Genomic DNA, 27,452 nt, shown 5'->3' on the forward strand with positions numbered 1-27,452 from the left:
GAGATCAAGAGTTCATCTTTATCATATAAGAGGTCTGTTCAAGAATCTTATAACAATGGGATAGAAGCTGACCTTGAGCCTGGTGGTACGTGTTCTCAAGCTTTTGGATCTTGTGCCCAATGGGGGAGAGGAGAAGAGAGAATGACCAGGGTAGGAAGGGTCTTCATTATGTTGGCTGCTTTCTCGAGGCAGCGGGAAATGTAGACAGATTCCAGGGAGGGGAGGTTGGTTTTCATGACAGACTGGGCTGCGTTCACAACTCTCTGCGATTTCCTGCAGTCTTGGGCAGAGCAGTTGCTATACCAAACTGTGATGCATCCATATGGGATGCTTTCTATGGTGCATCTGTAAAAAGTGGTGCCTGTAATTTGGTCTGGAACAGGACACAGTCAAGGGAATGTCAAATCAGTCGGGGACTTGGGAGAAAAGCTACCAGGAGATTGCTGAAAGAGTAGTCGATTAATGAGATCTAAAACATGGAAGGCATATGAATGGCCTGAGATAGAAATGAAGCAGGATGATGTTGTCAAGGTGGAGAAGGATTGTCCTTGGGTCGAATCATAAACTAACTCCTGGTTGAAGAGGGCACAAGGGTTGTAAAAAGGTTGGTTCATTCTAAAGCATACAAAGTACCAAGGAATGGGTAAAACATGACAGGGATTGAAGACAATTGTTTTTGTTCTTCCCAAATGAGCCAGGAGTGAGCAGAAAGTGAACAGAACAAGAGAAACAGCTGAGGCAGCTGAAGAGATGGCCTTTATCTCGGTCTTGGAGAGCCATGAGTTCCTCATATGCATTGTTGCAGGAGATGTCTGATAATGCAGGACAGGGATGCTTAAAATCTGACAGATAGTAATAAAAACATCTAGCCAGTCCATTGGTTCCCAAGGTGATCCCACCGGAATTTTTACTACTTTTTTATGCAGTGCATGTGTGTGCAGATCAGGTTGTCATTGGCTACTCTGTCACTTCTCCACTAAGCTCTTCTGCGATCAATTCCTTAATCCTTCCCCCCCACCGCCCCCGCAGGAACTTTTCCATTAAGAACCTGAAAAGCTAAAACTTGCCAGATATTGGCACTCAAGTACTTTCTATGGTAGCATGTTCTATTATAAATTTTGTCAAATTCTGCAGTAATCCTAACCAGGTTATAGTGGTGCTGATATGTTGCAATTGGAAAAAGCAGAGGCGTGAAGATCATAATGCATCCACAACATAAGCCTTTACAAAATTCTACTGGATAAACCAAGAGGTCCCTTTTTTATTAAATAAGTGGGAAGAGATACTCCTTTTATTAAATTTGGACTGTCTGTTTTAAACTGAGCTATGTTGCTAGAAAGATCCCAGTTTCAATCTGTGACCTGTGTTGATTAAGCTAACCTTAGCCATGATGGCAGATAGTCTTATGAAGCTATGATCTAGCAAAGGAAAATCGATTTCTCACATTGTAACTTTCACTGTTTGTTGTTTTAAAGTAAATTGTAGTTGTTTGTTTTTTGCAATACTGTTTCTCCTTAGTTTAGGTTTATTCATTTTAATTTACTGAGATCTTAAGATCCACATTTCTTGTGGTCAGATTCTACCTCAGTCAACTTCTTTAACTCTGACAAGTTTGTAAATGCTTTCAAATATGATTTATTATTTACTATGCTTTATCTTTATCCTCATTAGAATTATATAATTTGATTCTTACTCAGCCTGTTCCAAACTTACTAAAGGTTATGGATTAGGGCCTACAAATTAAATTTCTGACTCTCCAAGTTTAAGACAGGTCATAATGGCTCGAAGCCATTTGGCAAGTGATTCATTGCTAGTGTGGAGCACAATGTTTCTGCCTCCAAAATTCATTCCGTTTGAAATGACTTTCATTAGCAGAACACAATGCACTGATGCTACAATATATCACGTTCAGCACTACACACCGGGGATGCATTTCTGCAGATTCAACAGGATGGTCTCATGATCTATATGTAAGTATGATTTCAAATCATTTTAGTGTTTCCTTGGCAGACAACAAACATTACACTGTTGAGATGGCTTGATAGAAAAGAACCATTATTCTGTTTACAGCTCATGGTGAGCATATGATTCAGTTACAGTTCTTGGCAATCTGTGACACTATCAGAAATCCACAGCACAGTAACCCACCAGACTGTTATAATAATAATAGTCTGTGTCTCAATGTTTTCTCTTATGTAGCCCTTGTGTATTAGGTACATATTTCTTTGCACAAAATGTACCAAAGTATAAATTAGATGTCGAGGCTAGAAATGTATACTCATCATTTTAAAGGCTCCACAGAATTTTGGCATTTTTTTCTGATTCTGAGAACTTTTACAACAGATGGTGAGCAGTGAAACACATCGTCCATCCATAATGACAGCTTTTGGATCTGAAGAGTGGGTTTCCCTATCTGCCACATAGATAGAGAGCTCCAACACCTGGGGTGACTCATGCAGAAAGGACAAGCCAAAGGCTGTGTAAGCTTTAGCAATTTTTTTTTGCCATTCTCTTTTCATAAAACTATAGTAAAGGGATATTGCTTTCATGTAAAGAGTGTTTGCCACACTGTTAGTAGCTGTCTGCATGTGATCAAAAGTTATAATCAGGACCTAAATATTGCATTGTTATGATAAAAATAATCTTCTCACACTTGTGTTTTAACATGATGCAATTAATAAAAACACTATTTTATGAACCATCATTTCATGACTTCAGTTTAACAAACCAAAAGAAAAAGCTTGGGATGGTTTGTAGTAGATTTAGATTGCTTAGAAAAACCTTCAGATATATTTAAATTTGACTAGTATTTCTAAGAATATTGGGTAGAGTTCAGCCTTTGATGGGAGAAGTAGTGGGGGCTGTTCAATGGGGCGTAATCATGTCTCATTGAACTGTTGACAGCAAAGCAGCAACTCAAGCTATTTACCATGACACTGACCCAGAAAAACATTAAATTGAGGGAGAAATAGGTCAGTCGATCTGCTCTGCCATTCTGTAAGATTATCACTGATCGCTCGTCTGAAGTCCCACTTTCCTGCACTAACCCCCTATCCCATGGTCTTTCTCCTGAATGTACTCACAACTGAAATTCCAAAACACCCTTGGATAAAGAATTGCAAAAGGTTTTTTACACTCTGGGTGAGGCAATTTCTTCATAACTCTGCCCTGAATGGTCCACCCCTTATTTTGAACTACGACTCCTAATTCCTGATATTCTGGCCAGGGGAAACATCAACTCTTCATTTACTTATCAAGTCCAGTGAGAATTTTGTAATTTTCAGTGAAATTACATCCATTTGTCTAACCTCAAGATTATAGGTCCAGTCTGCTTAACCTCTGTTCATAGGACAAATGCCCCCATCCCAGGAATCAATCCCTCCATCACATATATCCTAACACAAGATCAGAGCTGTACAAAACATTCCAGGTGCAATCTCAGCAGGGCCCTACATAATTACTCCCACCTCAAAATTAGCTGCCTGCAGAAATTCATCTCTATCTTTTCTTTACTTTGTGATGGTGCAAGCCATAATTTTAACCCATAGATCCTACTCAGTGTAAACCATCGCCCTAAAGCCTTTCTTTTCAACCTTTCCCACTGCAATGCCACACCTCACCTTCAACAAGCTCCTTGCTGGAATGGAGTTCATTGACAGGATTAATGGGAAACTGTTCTATGTATGTCACCTCTACTCCAAAACCAAGGTCACCTGACCTCAGTAGTCAAGCAGCAGTACACAGACGATGTTTGCTTGACTTCCCACACCTCAGGAGCCACCTCTCAGGAGACGAAGGTCTAGGGTCCACCAAACTATTTGCCATGACGCTGGCCCACAAGTGCCTAAGAAGTAGAAAGAGGAGGAGGTTTCTGAGACTTGGACAACCTATAGCAGGCAACTCAAAGCACTGGAGAAATACCAATAACGTTGTCTCTCCAAGATCTTCCAAATCCATTGGCAGGATAAGCAAACAAATTTCAGTGTCCTCTTTCAGGCTAACATTCTAGGCCCTAATTAAGGCCCTAATTACACTCGGTCAGCTCCAATCTGCAGGATATTTTGTTTGCATGCCCAACACCTGACTCATGAAGCTGGCACTCTATTCCAATCTTTGTCCCTGGAAGATAATACCAGGTGGTTCGAGGAAAAGATACAAGGATATCCTCAAAGTCTCTTTGCAACATCGCCACTGACTCCTGGGAATCCCTGACCCACAACCGCTCAGAGGAGAAGGAGCATTTGGGAATGAACATCAGATCATGAACTTGAAGCACAAAAGAGCCCAGTGTAAAAAGTAGAAGGAACACAGCACCTCCCAAATGACCCACCTGCCCATCCTGGACATATCTTCCATCCCATCTGTGGCAGAGTCTGCAGATCCCACATTGACCTCATTGTCATTTCAGAACCCACATAACCAGGTCGGAAGTGTCATCCTCAATCCCGAGGGACTGCCTGAGAAAAGGAAGGCACAATTGTCGTAAGAGGAATGTTGGAATGTGGGAATGTTGACGAGAGGGAGGCTGGATGGTTGGGATGTTGTTTGCCCCTGAAGGTAAGTCCAGGAGGAGTTGGGTGGTCTGAGTGTGGCAGAGGAGAGGGGTCAGTGCATGCTGGCTGCAATCCACAGCAGCTTTGAGAGGACTGGAAGACCAATCCAGCTGCCTTAGTCTCTGCAAAACTAATGTAAAATGTCCAGTTTCACACTCTCCTCACAGCTGGGCTACCAGCCAGAATTGATCAGTGTGTGCACAATGCAAGCCCCATCCAGTTCAATCCATGTGCCAATGACACAGAACTCCAGGGGTAATTTTAGAGTCATAGAGAGATACAGCACAGAAACAGGGCCTTCAGCCCATCGAGTCCGCACAGACCATCAACTACCCATTTTACACTAATCCCATTTTTTATTATCCCCACACTCCCCTCAGCATCCTCCAAATTCTACCACTCACCTACAGTCTATGGGCAATTTACAGTTGCCAATTAACCTACCAACCCACACGCCTTTGGGATAAGGGTGGAAACTGGAGCAACCTGAGGAAACCACCGCAGTCACAGGACAAATTCCACACAGAGAGGAGTCAAGGTCAGGATTGAACCTGGGTCTCCCTCGTGCTGTGAGGCAGCAGCTGTACCAGCTGTACCACTGTGCCAGCCACTTAATCAGATTAGAATCTTAGAACTGTAAACCTTAAATACCAGGCAGCATCTGAGTGATTCTGCTGTGGACGCCCACCCTAACTTTAAATGCAAAACTGCACACCTCTTATGATGGTTTGTTCCAACTTATCATCACATATTTCTACTAAAATTGAATATTTCTTCACCCAGTAATAGGCCCAAGGAGCCATTGCTGCACCTGCTCTATGGGAGGTAGCAGAAAAGTCAGGGCACAACATTTTTGAAACGTGGACATGCTGCTTCCATTAGATGGGGTTCTGAAAATTCACTCTTTTGGAACTTTAATGATTCAGCCTCTCTTTGGGGGTATCTTCATCTGGTGCAGCAGGTCAGCAGTGGGCTATTAGAGTTCCTGCCACACAGCTCCAGTGGCCCAGGTTCAATCCTAACCTCTGTGTGGAGTTTGTGCATTCTCCCTGTGACTGCATGGGTTTCCCCTGGGTACTCCTGCTTCCCATAAACAACCCAAAGACAGGTAGGCTGGTAGATCGGCCACTATAAATTGCCTCTGGTTTCATAGGTGTATGGTAGAAGCTGGGAGGAATTGATGAAAATGTGAAGAGAATAGCTTCCAGGGAAAATTAGTGGGGGAATGGAATTGCTGTGTGAGCCAGCATATACTCAAGTGGCTGAATTGTATTTCATCATACCAGGCAGCATCTGAGTGATTCTGCTGTGATCTCCCACCCTAACCTTAAATGCAAAACTGCACACATTACTCTTATCATGGCTTTATGAGGTTCGTACCAATTTATCATCACATACTTCTACTAAAATCAAATATTTCCCTATTGCTTTAACCTGATCTCCCAGGATGCTGTTAATACCATCTTGTGAACTTGAACCTCCTAATCTCTCTGTCCTTCCATACCACTGTCAGCTTTAAAGAGCTCTAGCACATTTGTCAAGTACAATCAAATCCAGATTCTTTACTTTGAGTTCTTTTTTTCAGCTACTTAGTAATTTTCTCTTTAATTAAGGATTCCAAAAATGCAAATACCATAAAGAACAAGAATTAATTATTCAAGCTAACTCCACTTCCTTTTGTGAAATTTTAATTTCTAGAGCCCCAGAATATCTACCCCCATTCCTCTCAGTATCCTTGAACCTGAAAACATTTTTTTTCTTAAAAAAACATCCTCACTTCTCTGCAGTTCCAATGTGCCAATTCATCTTTCTACCTCACCTCAGTTAGTCCACTCTTCATCTCCCTAAAATCTGCCCTAGTCCAGTCTGATGCCAATGTCTTAAGACCTTAAATCCTGACACACAAACTATATTTGAGATGTATTTAATTAATTTGCCTGATCTATTTCATCTCTCATAATTAGGTCTGGCAAAGCATTTTCCCTATTAGAATATGAGAAAGGAAGGAACCAGACACACATTTAGGAATTTTATCCCTCTTTCTCTGTCTAGTCTCTCCCTATCCTAAGGCAACAACTAGGTAATTAAATTCCAGAATTACATATTTGCTGTTTGTACAAATCTGCCTGATCCACCCACAAGTTGTCTCTTCTACTTTCCTTCCATGATTAACAGGTCAGTAAAAAAAAACCATTAATTTACAGCCCCTTTCTAACTTGTAACCTCCAACAACATGGAGGTTACAAGTTAGAAAGGGGCTGTAAATTAATGGCGTGGATCTTTCATTGAGATTGACCGTAAGGTTTTCAGCATTTATCACATTTATCGTGGAGTACATGCATATAAAGCATGGAAGTCCAGCAACTTCTGTCTGGTTTCTCCTGTTCTTTTGCAACCAGCATTGCACTGGTAGCTCACCAATAAATAGCACTGAAATCCATGCAGGGGAATGACTTGATGAAGTTTATGCAATAATTAACCACTAAACGACCCAGAAGATATTAGTGTTGGGATATTGATTTTCAATGGTATGGTAAGTCATAATTGCTGCTAAATTATCTCTGACAGACAGGGGTGAAAGTAACTTAAGTTGCCTCCCAGCAAAGTCAGGTCACCAACATCGTTGATTTGAACCTTGTGTATTAGTTGTGTTGGCCACATTATTACTGATGCACTGTACTAGTCCTTACCAGCTTCCTTTAACCTCTACTGTTTGGCTGCATGTCAGCTGCAATAGAAAAGTCCTGCAGCAGACGGATAGAGGAGATAAGAAGGCAGGGAGAGGTTGGATGACAGATATCACAGGATTATTTGGTGGCTGTCTGATGGGGCTGTGACTGTAGTAGACAAAACTGAACAGATTATGGGTAGTTTTCAGAGTGGCTTCTTGGGCCGGGGAAATGCTCCTGCTCTACCTGGCCTACAAAAGTTATTATAAAAGCCTTTGCAATCAGCCAGCCATCAGTGTAGGATAAAAATTAAAAAAAAACACTGTATGTCCACAGCCTCATTGAAAGGTTTCAATTGCCAACCTATCCCTTGAGAATTGGTCCTCACCCTACTGCCAACCAACCCCCCCCCCCGCCCCCCAACCTCTGAACCAATGCCGACTCCATCTCAGGGGTGAATGGATTTAAGGAAGGTGGGTTCCTGGTTCAGATATTCAAATATTTTACCTTCCATCAGCCAAATCTACTTTCAGAACTAAACTACCTCCTGCATCATCCAAGAATACTACAGTCTGATTGCTGTTGGAGGTACACAGTTGCTTCACCTGTTTACACAGGCCACATTCCCCTGTAGGAGGTGCTGCAGTGGAAAAGATCTCGAGATACCAGAAGTTGCCACTCTAAAGTCTAAAATATTTTTGGGTAATGGAAAGTGAAATGAAAACAAATCCTGTCTCTTTATCAATGAACTCCAAATCTGGTACAATACCTCTGTCTGAATTTCATCTTCTCTACAGAATAGAATCAAAGAATAGTATGGAAGGAGTTCAGATACACATTAAGTCTGTGTCGGCTCTTTCACAAAGCAATTCAGCTAATCTCTCCTTGGCTCTTTCTCTATATCTCTGCATTTTTTTCTTCTTCATGCACTGTATTAATCTGGTTCCATTTTGAAGGCTGCTATTGAATCTGTCTCTATCATCCTAACACACAATGAATTCCAAATCCTAACTGCTCTTTAGCCTTTGGTTCTACCGTAAATCACCTTCATTCACAAGGAACAGATGCTCTGTATTGACTCTGTATAAGTCCCACATAATATTAAGCATGTGTTGAATGTCCTCTTGGCCTTCCCTGCTCCAAGAAGAAAAAATCCAATTCTCTAGTTTAAAAATGGAACGATAATCTCTGGGACCATTCTAATATCTCTCAGCTGCACATTTTCCCAAGTCTTAACATCCTTTTTAAAGTCTGGTGCCTAGAATTGGACACAGTAATCCAGCTGAGGCTAAATGAGTGTTTTTTTTAATATACAGATTTATTGCAATTCCTTGGCCTAGAAATTATTCTGTACTGAGGGAGACCAACCCATGCCGTGCATGGGGCTAGTGCAGTGAAGTTCACCTATGCATGAGAGGCAGGGCACCATACACAATAAAATCAGCCTACCTTTTCCTCTCTGGTCCCACAACAGTGCAACTAGAGAGGAACTCAGGTCGGTCATGTTCACAGGAGTTATGGTTAAGAACGGCATTGGGGAGAGGTAGGTAGAGCTTTGGCCAGTCAAGGGTTGGGACCAGGCTATGAGAAATGGTCACAGTGAGTTTGGAGTATGGGGGGGGGGGGCCCGGGGTGGGGGGAAGTGTGAAATAAAGCAAACAAACATTGATGGTACCTGCCTGTGAGAGGATGCATGCACTGGATCCCAAAGTCTTAGACCTGGTCAACTTTGTTGCTTTGACATGCATCTCACATGCCTTGTGACCTGTTCCAACATGAGTGCCTCAATGTATTTACAGGCCATATAGGCACGTGAATTTCAAGAATGCAGCTAAGATGTGCATTGAGCCTGTTTGGAAGCCACTGCATTCCCTGGCAGCAGCCCAATGTTGGTTGGAGGCATTAATGAATGCTACCCATCTCCTCTGGACAAAACTACCTCCAGTGTTCAGGGCCCAAACCTTTGGCAGACCTCATGTGTGTAGCATGCTTTGTGTGGACACACATGATAGGTGTGGAGGACAGGACTGAATATTTGGAAGTGCATTGTTCAGGCACTATGCGTCATACTGAATTTAGGTATAAAGTTTCAGGTATAATTCACTAGTGTGATTGAGCAGTTTGATCAGGCTGTAGACTGATGGTCAAATGCAGTAAGCTCAAGAAATAGAGTGCTTGTCTTTTAGCAAGAGATGGTGCCATTACAAAAGTTTGCTTGGAGCACAACAAATTATTAGAAAGAATTTGTTTTTGTATTTGCTTTCCTATGTTTTTGAATCTGCCAATCATCAATAAAGTCAGGTATTTATTTTATCCAGTATGGATTTATATAATGTTTTAGTAAAGACAAATTTGTATTAACAGGGCACACATTAGCTGTCCAGAGCATCCTACAGTTGGCATATTGCCACAAACCAGGATTAGTCATTAAACATGAAGCATGCTGTCAACAGGGATTGGGTGGTGAGGGGAGGATGCAATTTTAACCCCACAGTGGGCTTGGGTTATGTGGGATGCAAAAATGTTAAAAATCTATAACACCTTGCCTACCCCATTCTGGCTGAACCACATTTTGCAGGAGGAAGGGTGATCATTCAAATTCAACTTGACCAGGTTTCCCAAGTTTTGGGAACCTGCAGCCGAAGGGAGGCGAGAATTCCTGGTCATGTAAATGTGCTTGCTGTTGGATCCAGCTCTCGTGCTTCATCCATACAGCCAGAGTCATAGAGTAATACAGCATGGAAATAAGTCCTTCAGCCCAACAGGCACATGCCGACCCATAGCATCCTCCCTGCTAGTCCCAGTTGCCCACATTCAGCCCATAACCCTCCAAGCCCCTCCCCTCCATGTACCTTTCCAAATGCCTCTTAAATGTTGCAGTTGTACCCGCCTCGACCACTTCCTCTGGCAGCTCTTTTCAGGTGCTCTCTACTGTCTATGTAAAGAAGTTCCTCTCAGGACTATTGTAAAGCTCTCCCTCTTTATCGTGTATCTGTGCCCTCTAGTTATGGACTCCCCGACCCTAGGGAAAAGACTATGACTGTCCACCTTATCCATACCCCTTATAATCTTATAAACTTCTATGAGGTCACCCCTCATTCCCCTGTGCTCCAAGAAACATAGATCCAGTGTGGCCAACCTCTCCCTATAACTCAGGCCCTCTAGTCCATGCAGCATCCTTTTAAATCTCTTCTGCACCCTCTCCAGCTTGACAATGTCTGTCCTATAACAGGGTGACCAAAACTATACACAGTACTCCTAGTGTGGCCTCACCAATGACTTATTTAACTGTAACATGAAGTCCCTACTCCAAAACCCAATGCCCTGACTGATGGAAGGCAGCGTGCTAAACGCCTTCTTCACCACCCTGTCTACATGCATGGCCGCCTTCAGCGAACCGTGCACTTATTTTCCCAGGTCCCTCTGTTCCACAATACTCATCAGTGCCCTGCCATTCGCTGTATAAGTCCTACCCTGGTTTGACTGTCCAAAATGCATCACCTCACAGTTAGCAAAGTTGAAATCCATTTGCCATTCCTCAGCTCATCTCCCTAACTGATCAAGATCTCTTTGTAATTCATTGGACAACATCCACTGCCCTACCTTCATCTATCCCCTTAGTTACCTCTTCAAAAAACTCCAAAAGATTCGTTAGACATGACCTCCCATGCACAAACCCATGGCAACCATTCCTGATCAGGCCTTGACTATCCAATTGATGGTAGATCTTGTCCCACAGAATTCCCTCCAGTAACTTTCCTACAAATGAAGTCAGGTTCACCGACCTGTAGTTCCATGGCCCATCCTTGCTACCCTTCTTGAACAATGGAACAACATTAGCCACCCTCCAGTCTTCTGGAACTTGGCCAGTGGCTAAAACCGAAGAAAATATCTCTATAAGTGCCTCTGCAATTTTTACCCTGGCATCCCATAAGGTCCAGGGGTGCACTTGGTCAGGCCCTGGGGATTTGCCCACCTTAATGCACTTCAAAGCTGCAAATAACTCCTTCCTCGTAATAAACATATGTTCCAAGACCTTACTACTTATTACCCTCATTTCTCTGGCATCCATGATATTCTCCTTAGTAAACACCAAGGAGAAATAGACATTAAAAATATCGGCCATCTCCTGCGACTCCACACCTAGGCGACCCTGATGGTCTTTAGGAGGACCTAGTCTCTCCCTAGTCACCTTTTAACTGTTAATATAACTGAAGAACCTCTGAAGATTATCTTTATCCCTGCCTGCCAAATCCATTTCATACCCTCTTTTTGCCCTCCTGATTTCCCTCTTAAGGCTGGTCTTAAATTTTTTATATTCATTGAGGGATTCATTTGTAGCCAGCTGCCTAAACACGATGTATACTTCCTTCTTTTTCCTGACCAGAGCCTCAATATCTCTCATCAGCCACAGTTCCCTGAACTTGGTATGTCCACCCTACCCCTGGACTCTTAATATGACCGTTTTAAAAGCCTCCCACTTGCCAACTGCTCCTTTACCTTTAAATAGAGTCCACCAAGTCGACCTCAGCTAGATCCTGCCTAATGCCCTCAAAGTTGGCCCTGCTCCAGTTCAGGACTTTAACCTGTGGACCTGTTCTATCTTTTACCATAATTATTTTAAAACTAATAGAAATGTGGTCACTGGACCCAAAGTGCTCCCCAACTGCCACTTCAGTTACTTTGCCCACCTCCTTCCCAAAGAGGAGGTCCAGTATTGCTCCTTCCCAAGTAGGTTCCTCCATATATTGCGTGAGGAAACTATCTTGGACGCACCACACAAATTCCACCCCATCCGGGTCCTTTGCAATCTGGGTGGCCCAGTTGAAATCAGGAAAACTGAAATCTCCCACTAGCACTACCCTACTATTCTCACAACTGCGTGCAATTTCTCAACACACCTGCTCCTCAAGTTCCCGCTGACTATTGGGGGGGGGGGGTCTACAATATATAGCAAGGTGACCATCCCCTACCCAAATGGCCTCGTTAGATGATCCCTCAAGTATATCGTCTCTAAGCACTGCTGTTATGCCCTCCCTTATCAAAAAGGGCAACACCCCCTCCACTCTTACCTGTTCCTCATCATGCCTAATGCAGCGGTATCCTGGAACATTGAGCTGCCAGTCCTGACCTTTTCTCAGCCACCTTCCTGTTGTGGCCACAATATCCCAGTACCTGGAGGCAATCCACACCCTCAGTTCGTCCACCTTACCTGTTAAAGCAGTGGTCTTATCTGCCCTTTTACTGTGAACATGGCTATCCTGATTGCTGGGCTTATACTCTTTGGCTGCTGCACGTACCCCTGTCTTCTCACTGACTTCGCTCTCTCGAGTCCTGCAACCCCTGCCATTCTAGTTTAAATCCTCCCTGGTGGCAAAAGCAAATTTCCCCACTAGGATATTGGTCCCTCTCTGGTTCAAATGCAACCTGTCCCTTGTGCAGGTTGCCTCTACCCCAGAAGAGGTCCCAATGATCCAAGAACCCGAATCCCTGCCCCCTGCACCAGCTCTTCAGCCACGCATTCATCTGGCCTACCTTTCTATTCCCGGACTCACGAGCATGTGGCACTGGGAGTAATCTGGAGATCACCACCCTCGAGGTCCTGCATTTTAATTTCTTACCTAACTCCCTATACTCATTCTGCAGGACCTCATCCCTTGTTTCTACGTATGTCATTTGTACCAACATATACAACAACCTCTGGCTGTTCGCCCTCCCCCGGAGAATTTTCCGCAGCCACTCAGAGACATCCTTGACCCTGGTGCCCGGGAGACAACACACCATCTTAGCATCTCTTCTGAGGCCACAGACATCTCCTGTCTGTCCCCCTTACTATCGAGTCTCCTATCACTATCGCCCTGTCTGACTGAACCCTTTCCCTCTGAGCCTCAGAGCCGTCACAGTGCCAGAGACATGACTACTGCTGCTACCCCCTGAAAGAACATCCCCCTCAACGGTATCCAAAGAGGTATACCTGTTGGTGAGGGGAAGTTACTGTTAGTGAGTAACACTAACTAACTGCCTGTTAGTGAGTGTGCCCACTGCTGCAATTGGACACAATCATCTGATCTCTCCCCAGAGAGCTTGTTATTTTTCTCCTGCTCCAGCCCACCCAACCCCAGCCTCGAATCACCCCCTGCTTCCAACACTCCCCATCTGCTCTTCTCCAATATTTATGACCTTTCCTTACTCTCCTCTTCCCAAATGCGGTCTCTTCCAAAAAGAGTAGCTGCCCAGTGACCAGCCAGAGCTTCTTAATCTGATTGGCTGCTGGCAGGAAGTGGAAACAAAGCTAAGCAGGACCCAAAGGAAAAAGGATTTCGCTGGAAATAGCCATCAGATCCATCCTGCACAACCCATATTTCATAAATATCCCACCCACTTCATTTCTTACAGAAAGATTACATAAAACTTCTCCCCACCATTTACTCAAAAGATAATTCGAGAGGAGTTCCAGGCCACCTAAAATGACACCTTGTATTATTCATCCTTGACAGTGGACTTTAATGGTGTGTCATTTCTTTGATTTCATTCATACTGTCAGCAGTATGCTCTGTATCTTGACCCTGCAACTTCACTTTGGCTGGTAATTTTCTAGTCATTTGAAGAAAGACATGCCAACTGAGTCTGGAATGATATAGACAGATTGGCAATGAATGTTACACTCTATTTTAAGATAAGCATTGACTTAATAACCTGATACAGAAAATAGTATAAGCAAATTACAAAAAGAAAGCTCTTCAAATATTTTTATTCCTTTCCAATATTTGTTGCATTTTGATGGGCTTCCCTGGGTGTCAGTAATGTGCCAAGTCTTGAGCAGGAGGTTTAAATAATTAAATGCAAGTTGAGCTGTCTAAATACTTAAGTTGTTTAAATTATTTAAGGATGAGAAACACATGGGCCTTTTCTTGTTGAGCACTTTTTCAGCCACGTAATAAGCTATGGTCTTTAGAAAGTTAACCAAATTAGATTTATAAAATTAGATACAATTATGGTAATTGATTGGAAATAGCTATGGCATCATATGATGGCATTATGGTAATTTTCTTGTGGATCTGCACTGTAAATTAAGCAGCAAAAAGCACTCCTTTACTTCCCTAAATAACCAAAAGGCATTGCATTAACTTCTATAAAACATAAGCTTTAGAAAAACAAATGTTAATCCATCTGGGTTATAAAGTTAATCCATAGAGTGATGATTGAATACACTACAGGATATGTTTTCTAAGCTGCTTGGTGCTGTATTTACTTATTAAGTCAGCACAGTGATGAAATAGAAAATTTACACTGGGGTTGATTTTCATGTTTAACATTGTCTCAGTGGAACACAGAAAAGAACCTGTGAGAAGGTGTTGGCACATCAGCAGCAGAGCCACCTGGGTTTTCCTTCAATTAAAATTAAAGGAGGAAAAACTGGGCAGGTTCTGCAAGGATTGTGTGATCTTTCCCAACATATCTTCCCTTTTCTATACATTGTTCATGCAATGCTTAACTCCCAAAGAATAAAATTCACTGCAATCATTTAACACTTACATCTTTAGCCATGTATTTCACATTTTATTCAACATTCCAACAACAAAGAAAAACTATGGTGGGGGCGGGGGTTGGGGAGGGAAACATCAATTTTAGTTCAACCCACTTGTCAAGGAACCCATGAATTCTTGTGCAAAGGTGCCCACTCCAATTTTACTCTGCACCCAATCCCATGATTAATTACCCCCATGCAAAGTCATAGTTCTTTTCTGAACAAGCCATACTTGACCATTAAAAATATTAGCATTTCCTTTCAATTCTGTCATTTAATTTTCTGGATTTGAATCAAATGCAATGCTCTAAAAATATAACAAAATCATGTCAGGCTATAAGAAATCCATGAATCCTTTGAGAATTCTAATTTCCTGCTTAGCAAAACCAGCACTGCTGACTGAGCCACATTAAGTTTCTTTTTAATGCTGAAAGTGACTTGTATTAAATAATTAATGATTGCATTTTACGAATCAACGACATTAAAATGTGAAGTCAATAACATTACTGCAACTGGCTTCAAAAAAACAAGAGTTCTTTATTTAATTCCAGTTATGGAGAATCTTGCCCATCATTCACACTTTTATCTAAAATCAGAGAAAATGAATGATTCACATGGTCATATGACATTGCAATGCAAGCATCCATCCACATAACAAAATGGTACTGTACTCGTTGTGTTACTGAGTTAGTGACCCAGAGGCCAGCACTAAAGATCTGGAGACACGAGTTCAAATACTGCCGTCTCAGTTTGGAACTTTTCCAAATAAACCTGAAATTAAAATGTAATGGTGCCAAAGAAACCACCAGCTTATCATTAAAAACCCACCTGATTAACTGGTGTCTTTTAAGGAAGGAAACCTGCAGACCTTACCCAGTCCAGCCTCTTTAGGACTCCTGCTACACAGCAATGTTGTTGACTCTTAGCTGTGTCCTAAAATGGTTTAGCCAACTATTCAGTCAAAGGCAATTAGGAGATGAGCAATAAATACTGGCTCTGCCAAGAACACCCATATTCCACAAGAGAATATTTATTGTTGTTTTAATCTCTGGCGAGAGTTCTACCTCGATTGTTACTGTAAAAGGTGTACCTGTGTTTAGATGAGGTAGTACCCATACTAAACTAAAGGAATACTGTTGTACCAATCCGTGGCCAGATATAGTTAATCTATCCCCGCATCTTAAGAAAAATTACAAGTTAACTGGATGGAAGAATGACTCAACTGTTACAAAAAGTATACTTCTCATTGATTTCATTTGGTTTCCTTTATTTGTCCTTTTACGGGTTCCATTAAAAAATTCTATATTGTACATATTACTTGACATTTGTAGTCTCCACTTGGCTTTTTTAACTGCATGTACATTGCCAATACCCTGGTGATGCCACTCAACAAAATACATGAACAGCAGTGGTTGCTCCTAATATTTGAGGGGTTTTGTGTATAAGGATGAAGCAGGTGGGAGGTAGAATTTAACCCACTTTGCCCAAAAATCAAATCAAATTTAATTTCCAGAATAGGTAACTCACAAATTAGTTCCTAATGATTTTTATTTATTTTGCTCTTCCAACAAGAGCAGGGTGACAACTGGGATTTTAATTTCCATTACAATTAATTAGTTTGCTGGAATTAAGATCAGAAAAGACATTTTCCTATGGATGCATTTACTGTCGAGCCATGACAAATGTCATTACAGTGTTATTTTCCATGATGATGGGAGTTTGACTTCACACAGAGCCTGCAATGCTGTAATCCATTTTCATTGCAAGAGGTACATTTGAGGCATTTAAAGGAATCAGTGAAGCAATTTCGAAACACAGACATCTTGCTCCCATGGCACACTGAACACGGAACAAATGCAAATCCTCCACATGCTGAACACTCCAGTGGGTGCTGGACTTTCTGAAAGGAAAAGAGATTAATACATTTTTCTTCAGTATTGCCCTTAGTGTTTGAAAATCTCTAAAAAAACAAACTAAAGAGACATAGCTTCACTCAGAGAAGAAGCAATTAAAATGACTATCAGAGTACAAATTCAACACTGTAAGATCTCAAGAACATTATCCAAAGTCATCTTTGTCTCAAACAAGATAGTAAATAAACTTTGCCATTGTCTAGATTTACAGGGATGATGGGAGATGCTGATGTGTTTCTGCTTAGTGGATGTTATAAAGGAAATGAATTCACAGTGTGAAGACGTGCTTGACTACAGCTAGAGGTTCCTATTACAGCACTGCAGCGTCTCACTGATATTTGATACCTAATTCTGCGATAGATCTGAGGAGCAGCACATTATCCATCGAGTCCAAGCGCCCAGCTGGTTGCATCGATAAACAATTTACATGTTTAGAAAATGTAGTAGGATGAGGTGCCATCAGTCCCAATTATTCAATTTTACTCTTAACAATTCAACAACAAATTCTTGCATTTACCACAGAGGTATAACAAGGAGGCCATTTGGCCCATTGAATCCATGCCTTATACTAGTCCCACCTCCCCACCTTCTCACTATTACTTTTACTCTCAAATACCTATCCAGTTTCATTCCGAATATTGTTTACGTAATAAAGTATCCTAAGATATCAAACAAGAAAATGATCAAACGAACTTGATATCAGGCCAAAGAAGGTAATAATAGGATGGGTTATCAAAAGCTTGATCAAGGAGTTAGTTCGTTGGAAGTGTATAGGGGGAGAAGGAGATGGTGAGGTCCAGGGAGGGAATCTCAGGAGGGTTTAGAGTGCTGAAAGCATGGCTGCTAGTAGAAAAACAAAGGAAGCTGGAATGCACAGGAGTACAGAAGTGAAGGAACACAGAAGTCTCAGAGGGTTGTAAGGCTGCAGGATGTTACAGAGAAAGACAGGAGTGAGATCACCTCTATCAAACTCACCAAAACTCCCGAGGCGGGAGTGATGAATCATAGGGAAAAATTTAAAGATGAAATTGTAAAATCTCTCTTTATCATCCTCAGGGACTAATTCAAAAACTCTGAGGTATCACTCCCCCATCTTACGTTTGCATTATTCAGTCCTAATTGCACTCCAATTGTATAATTTCCATTCTCCCATGAGCATGGAAATTGTCATGTTCTATATGATAAGTACACTCAAAACATTTGTGGCACCAGCATAGACCAGCAGTGCTTAACAAGAATTTGTGTGAGTGATCTTGACAATTTTCTGGTTATTAAAGTAGAAAGTTGGCAAAAAAATCTATGCTCTACTATCCCTTGGCTTTTAAATTTTATTCATTTCCTTGCTGCTCTTAGATACAACAAAGCTTTCTCAGCCCATAAAGGCACTGTGTTTTATACTTAGAAAATTTTGGCTGACAGCTTCCTAGCAACAGTAGTTTTGTTTGGAATTTCTTATCACATTATGCCTTTTTGCCTAATAATATTATAGATGAAGAAATCTCCTCTTCATTCGCTGATGGTTTCACTGAAAGTGACTACCTCAACATTGATTTAATCCCACGGGAAACTCAAATCATCATTCAGGCTACTTTTCGAAACCAAATACTTTCTAGTATTCTTTAGAATAGTCACGGTGTTATTTGTAGATGTGATACATAATCAAACTCTTGGCTAGATTTTCAGTTTGTTGATAAAGGATGAACAGGGAATATAACCCAGAATGCAAATCAACTTGCATAATTTACCAAACCTTTTTGATATAAAGGAAAATATACAAACATTCCTGGAGATTCTTAAAAATACCGAGGACATTCCAGGCACCCCTGCAAATATGACCAGCACCCAAGGATTTACCTCCTTAGTTCATAAAATGCAATATGACTCTGTCAAAGGAAACACTGTTATCATTCTAACATATCATTTAAATCGGCATGGAGCAACAGCTATAAAATACTAATAAAGCAAAAAAATTGAAATACACAGAAGCCTATTACATGAGGTTAGTATCTGATAGCCACAGAGATTTTTCGGGGTCTCTGCCTAAATCCTGCGCACTTTAGGGATTCCAGTTTCACCACCGATAAATGCATAACAGGGGCTTAAGGTGAGAGGGAGGAGGTTTAGAGGAGGGCTGAGGGGGATTTTTTTTGCTCAGAGAGTGATTGGAATCTGGAATGTGCTGCCTCATCCACTCCTCAGGCAGCACATCGCAGATTCCAATCACTCTCTGAGTGATGCCATGAATCTTAGAATCATAGAAACTTACAGCACAGAAGTGGGCCCCATCGGCCCCCCTCGTCCATGCCAACCGTGATCCTAATCTACGCTTATCCCATTTGCCCACATTAGGCCACATCCCTCTCAGCCTCTCCAATCCAAGTACCTGTCCAAACACCTTTAAAATGCTGTATTTGTATCTGTCTCCACTACTTCCTCTGGCAGCTCATTCCAGATATTCACCACCCTCTCTGTGCAAACGTAACCCTTGAATCCCCTTTAACTTTCTCCCCTCTCATCCTAAACCAGTGCCCAATAGTTCTAGACTCCACTGCCCTGAGAGAAAGATTCCCACTCCCTGCCCTGTCTATGCCCCTGCCAGAACAGCGAGAAAAGGTAACAAGTGGCACAAATTCTACCCAAACTCATACTCAATGGGCTTTAGTTGTTAGCTTGTGTATTGTCCACTGTGGATCTTGCTCTCATTTTTGGCACACTCACTCTCTACATACACATGCTGCAATAAAATCTAAGCATATCAGAGCCCAGAGAAGATCTTGCAGGTGGTCATTATAATACATTCTTTTTGCAGTTTGATTCTGTGTTAGTCTCGTTTGAGAAAGTTGTATGTATGCTGGCCAGCATTTTGTACTGGCAATCTCAGGTTGTATGCCATGGTTATTATTATTAAGACCCTGTAAGCATGATTCACAGTGAGACTTCCTGACTATGATATAGCTGTTGAACACGCCTTCTGCTACTTAGCAAAAACTAAATATAGCTCTGTTATGTTCAGTAAACACACTACTTTAATTTCATTTCAGGGTTTGTGTCCATTTTCTGAAACTGCTTCCATGAGCAGCTGTTGCCACCTCAGTTTACAGATCTCTAAAATCAAGTTGCACCATGTTACACATGCAATGCATTTGATTAAATATTGACCAGCACTGACTGTCTGACAAATGCAGTATCTTTAGTTTTAGAATCCTTGGAAGCATGGCCTGTGCATTAGTTTGGAATACTTGTTTGTATATTCAATAAAGTACTCTGATTAAAGCAGTTTAATAACAGTGTAATGTAACACTCAACTGGTCCCTCATGTCAAAAGATCAATTTGCACAGATAATCCTCATTGTTACAAACAGGAGTGCACTATATTGTGAAAGTTACTGCTGTGGTTATGATTTCAAAGCATGCCTGAGTGACTTATAAATTCAACTGGATTCTGAATCACTGAATCCAGCTGAGGATAAAACGTCGGCACAAGGCTGTGGGCCGAAGGGCATGGACTGTGCTGTAGTGTTCTATGTTCTATGCTGGAAGGCTTCATGCCCATTAGGGAGCAATGACAACCGATCGGCAGCACTGGCATGGCAGTGGGTGGCTAGTTTCATGGGCATGATCTGGTGGATCCTGGAGGGAGAGGATAACTTTCAGCACATTGGACAGAAATGGAGAGGGAATTCACAACGATCAATGCCCAAGGAACCCGGTCCCAATGCCATAAACGTATTAATGAGCAAGCACATCTCAGTGGGAATGTGAGCCAATGCATGCACTATTACACTCACACATTTACCTCTGTTCCAACACTCATAGTTACATGTCAAACCCTTCACACACTTAGAGCTACTCACCATGGCAGAAATATCCATAAACAGTGCAACTCCCTCACTAACATTCTTCCCTCTGTCTTACAGGAGGTTGCTTACAACAGCGGACTGCAGTGGCAGACTGAGGAGGGGATGACGCTACCATCCCAAATCTCAGGGTAGAATGTTCTTATCCTGGGCTCAACCACATGTATCCTAGTAACCTTCTCAAATCCCACCCCATTCATCCCACAATTTTGTCAGTCCCATAACGTCCAAGTTGTTTAAGTGTGACTCTCATCTCCACTCTCCACCCTTTAATATGACCAGGCCTTTCTCATTTCATGTACAAGATATTCTGATGGAGCTCCAGTAGCAGAGTAGATGCTACTTCTCTGCATCTGAGGCTTGTGTCCGCCAGATTAGCTCTTGGCACTTTGCAGACAGGAGAGGGTGATTCAGAGGCAGGATTTCTGAGGGATTGGTTTAATTATGTGTCATTAGCTTAATTAGTTCAACACTACATTGTGAGCTGGAGGTCTTGTTCCTGTGCTGTATGTTCTATGTTCTGTCTCCACATGGTGAGTCCCCATGCACAAGTGGACTATGGACAGTCCAGAAGGAAAGTGAAAGCTTGTGTGGCAGCTTACACACTGGATAAGGAAACAAGAACACAAGAAAATAGGAACAGGTCTGGGCTACTTGGTGCCTCAAGTCTGCCCCGCCATTCAATATGATCAGAATTTATTCCACATCTCTAAATTTAATTCCCTCCACAGGGATTGTGATGAGGAAATGTGAAGGTAGCCCCAGCATCCTGAATGAGCAAGCACACAGGAAACTTTCCCTGTGCGACTGTTGTGCGATTTGAGTCCGTTTTGCAAGATTTAAAGCACCTGTGTGTCAGCTGCCCTTGGTCCAGATAAAGCTACTCCTTCTGATGAAGCAGCAAGTTTTTACGATTTGCTACCATCCACTTGAAAACAGCACACATTGCAAACATTAGGGCAATGTTGAACTGCAGTGAAAGCTCAGGCTGCTTCACAGGGGCAGCAATGCAGTAAGCTGCTTAGTGCACACCTAGATCCCATCAGTTGCTAGTAATCATCCCTGGGTCGGGTAATTTTCTGGTCATCAGAGATTATTGGCATGTTATTGATCTCCAGAATATTCCTGTTTGTGAAGTCCTTTCTCCACTCCCTACTCTACCCTTTTTAACCTTTATCCCTGCCTTCCACCTTCTATAATGTTCTCTCTCACTACCAAGCTCCATCTTTGATCTACAATTTATCACATTGACCTTTTTGTCCATCAGCCAATCTCTGAACTTCTACTTCCTGCAATGGATGCCCCAAACACTGCCCTGCCCGCAATTTCTACCCACCAAGGACCAATTCCAAATTGCCCTTTCAATTTGACTACCTGCCATACAGAAAAAAGAAAAAAGTTGATGCACAGCCATCAAATCTGATAGGATTTGATGTGCCTGGCATTCTCACATTCCCTGGGTATGATTGCATTCAGCCACTCTGTGTCCTCATAATTGTATGAACATTTACTCAAGTTAATGGTCAATGTATAACAATGCATATTTTAATCTTTAAATGAGTTTATGGTTTGAAATCATGTAATAGTTAATGGAAAAACAAAAAAATAGCTTTTTATGTTGATTTGATTTAGAAGCACCAAGAGAAAAGAAACAATTAGGTAGAAAGCATGCAATATAGAAAGGGTTAAATAATATTGTCTGCATGATAAATGGGGCTAAAAAAGCTAAAACAAGAATTGATGTTAAGGTCATCAGAAATCAATAACCAACAATTTACAGAAAATCAGTAATAAGCTCTGAGTTTGTTATTTGCAGGAAACAACACAAGCATGTTAACAAATCTAGGATTTGTCTGAACCTAAAGCATGCTATTTTTGTTTCAAAAATATATATTTACCTCAATCTTTGTTAAGAGATCTTGCAGCTCCCCTGATTCATTCATTGACAATATTTTCTCTGCACCCTGTTAGCAAATAAATGCACAATAGCACTAAGAGAAGCTTCACATCAAATCCCCAAAATTCATGAGCATTTAACATGTTTAATTGAACTAATTTAGTCTCTTTTTGCACTGTACACATCAGCTTGCTGATAATTATAGCTAATTTGTTTTAAGAATAAAGACAAAAGAGTTAAATATTCTTAATGTATATTTTTTTGCCTGTCAATATGCTCCCCTTGTGCTCCCTCCCTCCTTTCCTTCTCAGAAGTCAATGATTCCCACTAAGGTTTTGCTAATACTTTGCCTCACCCTATTTGTACAAGCCAAGCCAGAGCATGTCAACACTTTGTTTAACTGCAGGAGAGCCACTGTCAAACTCAGTGCAGTCTTCATTTGTCAGTTTCTGGCAGCATTCACTGTTGTGTGAATCATGCTTCTTGTTGCCTCCGTACCTCCAGGCTGTAGAGGTCAGTTGTCACATTCCAACTACTGCCCCTACTGATTAAGACAGGGGGAAAGGATCAAGATAAGGAAATGCAGAACTGCAGCAGATTTTTACTTGAATGGCTTGCTGGGATTCTTGAGATCCCTTCAGTTTGTTATGCACCTTGATTATTCTGATTACACTTTTTTTGCAGTACGGCAGTGTACACATGACACGTTGAATTACGTGTAATAATAGTTGTATCACAGATGAGTTATAACATCAGTACAGCTGGTTACATGTATTTTCAAGTGTACTAGGTGCAAATTCTTTTATGCTGAGCCATCCAATTATACTGCATGGTTAAGCTTCACTTACCTATGCTGCAAGATATCGTAATCAATTCTGCAAACAGTCATTTTTACTTGTTTCAGAACATAAATTCAGGGGTCAATTATTTCTATCTTCAATTTTTAAAAGATCTTTTAAGAACAAATACAAGCATAAAGTGATGACATACACACATGCCAAGAAATTGTCTCCACCTTCATCAGAGGGATCAATATTTCAGTTTGTTATTTCCTGCTGTCTTGTTTAATTATAGCCAGCTGCCAACTGTGTTGTAAACAGCTTTTACAAATCTCATGCAGGTGGTCCTGAATATCTTCTCCTGAATCTCTTTCCCAGTATGAGAATGTCTAGCTACTGATTAGCACCTTCTCATTAGGTAACATGAAAACTATATGAGTGAGGGGGAGTTCTCAGAAAATGAAGCACATCCTACTCTCCATAGCACTGTAATGTTGCAATACTGCCAATACCTGATTTAACTAGTCCACATTAGTCCTGACTTAATATCTCTTCCTAATTTCCTTTTGAATTTCTTCTCCTCTCGCACAGTTCTATTTGCATCACAAAAGCACAGAATGTAATCTTGACAAACTATAGCTTTTAACTCTAGCTGTGAGTGCTTTACTTGGCATACTGATTTATAGAACGATTCAAAATCATTTTTGCATGCTATTTTAAAAATGATATTTCTAGATTTTTGTGAAGCCTAGCTCTAAGAAGATGATTCAGAGACTGAGACAGCAAACTAGTCCAAACTGTTATTGGTAAAACTATGTAATATAAATGCCTTTGACTCTTTCAGCCAAGAGGGATTGTGGAGAATCCTTCACAAGTTTGGCTTTCCTCAGAAATTTAGGTCCATTCTTCTACATGATGGGACATAAGCTGTATTGCATAGAATATTAGAGTCATAGGGGCATATAGAATGGAAGCTGGCCCTTTGGCCTACCGAGTTTGCACTGACCATCAAACACCCATTTACATTAATCCCACACTAATTCCAATTTCCTCTCCCCTCATTCTCCTCCCCCCCCCCCCACCCCCTGATTCTACCGCTCACCTACACCATGGGCGATTTACAGTGGCCAATTAACCTACCAACCTGCACATCTTTGGGATGTGGGAGGAAATGGAAGAACCCAGAGAAAACCCACAGAGTTGCAGGGAGACCTTGCAAACTCCACACAGACAGCAGCAGAGGTCAGGATTGAAGACAAGTCCTGCAGCTAGAAGGCAACAGCCCTACTAACCAGTAGGTTCAGCACAGATTCAATCCTACTGTAGAATGCTGCCAGAGGAGGTGGTGGAATCAGATACAATTACTCTGTTTAAGAAGCAATTAGACAGAAACATAAATAGGCAAGGTATACAAGGATATGATCCTAATGCAGGCAAATGGGATTAGTATAGGTGGAAAAGAAGGTTGGCATAGATGTGGTGGGCTGAAGGGCCCACTCCTGTGCTGTGCAGCTCTCAGACTCTATGACTCTATGACTGCTGGAAGCCAACGAATCATTGAGTTGTTAGGTTGATTGGGTTCTGCATATCTTCATCTTGAACCTCTTGAGATCAGCAGGACCAACAGTTGGCTAATCAGGAAAGTTAACAGAATGTCACTGTTTATTGTTTGGGAAAGTGAATGCAAAGATAGGGAGGTTAAACTTCAGTTATATAAGGCATTGGCAAGATCACATCTGGAGAACTGTGTACAGTATTGTTCTCCTTATTAAGGAAGGATGTTAATGCATTGGAAACAGTTCAGAGAAGGCTTATTCAACTAATACCTGGAATGAGCAGGTTGTCTTATGAAGAAAGGTTGGACAAGCTAGCCTTGTATCCACTGGAATTCAGAAGAGTGAGAGGGGGCTTGGAAATGTATAAGATCCTGAGAGGTCTTGTGAAGATGGATGTGAAGAGGCTGTTTCCTCTTGGTGGGAGTCTCTGGAACTAGGAGCCACAGCTTCAAAAATAAGGGGTCACCAATTTAAGACAGAGGTGAGTTGGAGACACAAGAGACTGCAGATGCTGTAATCTGGAGCAAGAAACAAACTGCTGGAGGAACTCAGCAGGTCAAGCAGCAAATGTGGAGGCAGAGGGATAGAAAACATTTCAGGTCGAGACCATGCATCAGGGCCAGATGAATCGGAATTTTTTTCTCTCAGCGGTCATGAGACTTTGGAACAGTTCCTCAAGAGATGGTGAAAGCAAAGACTGAATAATTTTACAGTGGAACTCAATAGATTCTTTAAAAGCATGGGGGGAAATGTTACTTCAGATATTTGAAATGTAATTACAATCAGATCAGCCTTGATCTTATTAAATGGCAGATCAGGCTTGAAGGGAAAAGTGGCCTCTTCCTGATCCTAATTCATATGTTTATATACTAATTCACTGAAGCAGATGAAAGAATGGGTCTTATAGTTACCATTACAAACCAAAGGCTCCCTATACCTTCCCCACTGCACAACACTGCCCCCACTCTCTCTGCTAACAATAAAGGTCCACATTGAGACCCTGAAAAGCATGGTCCACTTAACATATCTTGGTGACACAAGAGACTGCAGATGCTGGAAAAAAAAACAGCTGGTATTGGTATTGGTATTGGTATTGGTTTATTATTGTCACTTGTACCGAGGTACAGTGAAAAACTTGTCTTGCATACGAATCGTACAGGTCAATTCATTACACAGTGCAGTTACTTTGAGTTAGTACAGACTGCATTGAGGTAGTACAGGTAAAAACAATAGCAGTACAGAGTAAAGTGTCACAGCTACAGAGGAAGTGCAGTGCAATAAGGTGCAAGGTCACAACAAGGCAAATCGTGAGGTCAGAGTCCATCTCATCGTATAAAGGAACCGTTCAATAGTTTTATCACAGTGGGACAGAAGCTGTCCTTAAGCCTGGTGGTACGTGCCCTCAGGCTCCTGTATCTTCTACCTGATGGAAGAGGAGAGAAGAGAGAATGTCCCAGGTGAGTGGGGTCTTTGATTATGCTGGCTGCTTCGCCAAGGCAGCGAGAGGTAAAGACAGAGTTCAAGGAGGGGAGGCTGGTTTCCATGATGCGCTGGGCTGTGTCCACAACTCTCTGCAGTTTCTTTTGTGGTCCTGGGCAGAGTAGTTGCCATACCAAGCTGTGATGCATCCAGATAGGATGTTTTCTATGGTGCATCAATAAAAGTTGGTGAGTGTCGAAGGGGACATACCGAATTTCTTTAGCCTCCTGAGGAAGTAGAGGCATTGGTGAGCTGGAGGAACTCAGCAGGTCAAGCAGCACCTGTGGAGGGGAATGGACATATCTTGGAGCCACTTCTCATGTAAGGCAGACATCGATCAGTGTACCAGCACAGCCTTTGGCAGTCTGAGGAGAAGGTTGTCCAAAGATCAAAACCAAACCTGGCACAAAGTTCATGATCTACCAGGGAGTATTGATCCCAGTCTTCAGAGAAATAGGCCACCAACAGACACCTCAAAGTATTGGACAGACACCAGTAATACTGGCCCTGCACCATCTTTTATACGAAAGACAGAATAATCAAGTAAACCAAAGTCTGTGTCCTCTCTCAAGCAACATTCTCAGCATCAAAGCTCTAAATCATGTCATTCACATGCCCAACACCAGACCCCCAAAATAAGCATTCTATTCCAAGCTCCATCATGGCAAGAGGTTATCAAGAGGGCTGTAGAAATACTTTAAGGATGTTTGCAAAGCTTCCTTGGAAAAAAAACATCTTTCCCAACTCATGGCAATTCCTGGCACATTATAATTCAAAATGGAGAAGGAGCTTCCAAAACCTCAAGTTTCCTTGTTAGAAGTATGCAGAAGCCCAGGCTTTATGACCTGAACAGTGCACCATCTCCCTAACTACCCATCCCCTGCCCCATCAACTGCCATCTGCCTCATCTCTGGCAGAACCTGCAGGCCCCACATTAGCTTCATCAGCCACCTCAGAACCCACAGACCTGGATGTGGTCAAAACCTCCTTGAATAAGGAGAGTCGAAATGTCTAATACTAGAGACCATGCCTTTAAGGCAAGAGGGTGAAAGTTCAAAGGTGATGTGTGGGGCAAGTATTTTTCCACAGTGAGTGATGGGTGCCCGTAATCCCCCTGCCAGGGGTGGTGATGGAGGCAAATACGATAGAGGTATTTAAGAGGCTCTTAGATAGGCACATGAATATGCAGAGAGTGGACAGATATGGACTATGTGCAGGCAG

General features: G+C 41.9%; 1 protein-coding gene across 1 annotated transcript in view; it reads right to left on the bottom strand.

The window, feature by feature from the left end:
* Positions 1–16,446: 16,446 nt before the first annotated feature.
* grxcr1a (glutaredoxin and cysteine rich domain containing 1 a) overlaps positions 16,447–27,452 on the bottom strand; it is a 44,365-nt gene continuing 33,359 nt past the window's right edge. The window contains exons 3-4 of the mRNA XM_052040289.1: positions 22,419–22,484; positions 16,447–16,650 (exon numbers count right to left, since the gene is read on the bottom strand). Coding sequence (XP_051896249.1) covers positions 16,447–16,650; positions 22,419–22,484 — 270 coding nt within the window. The remainder of the gene's footprint in view (positions 16,651–22,418; positions 22,485–27,452) is intronic.

This window comes from Pristis pectinata, chromosome 2, assembly GCF_009764475.1.
Source record: "Pristis pectinata isolate sPriPec2 chromosome 2, sPriPec2.1.pri, whole genome shotgun sequence".
NCBI classification, from domain to species: Eukaryota; Metazoa; Chordata; class Chondrichthyes; order Rhinopristiformes; family Pristidae; genus Pristis; species Pristis pectinata.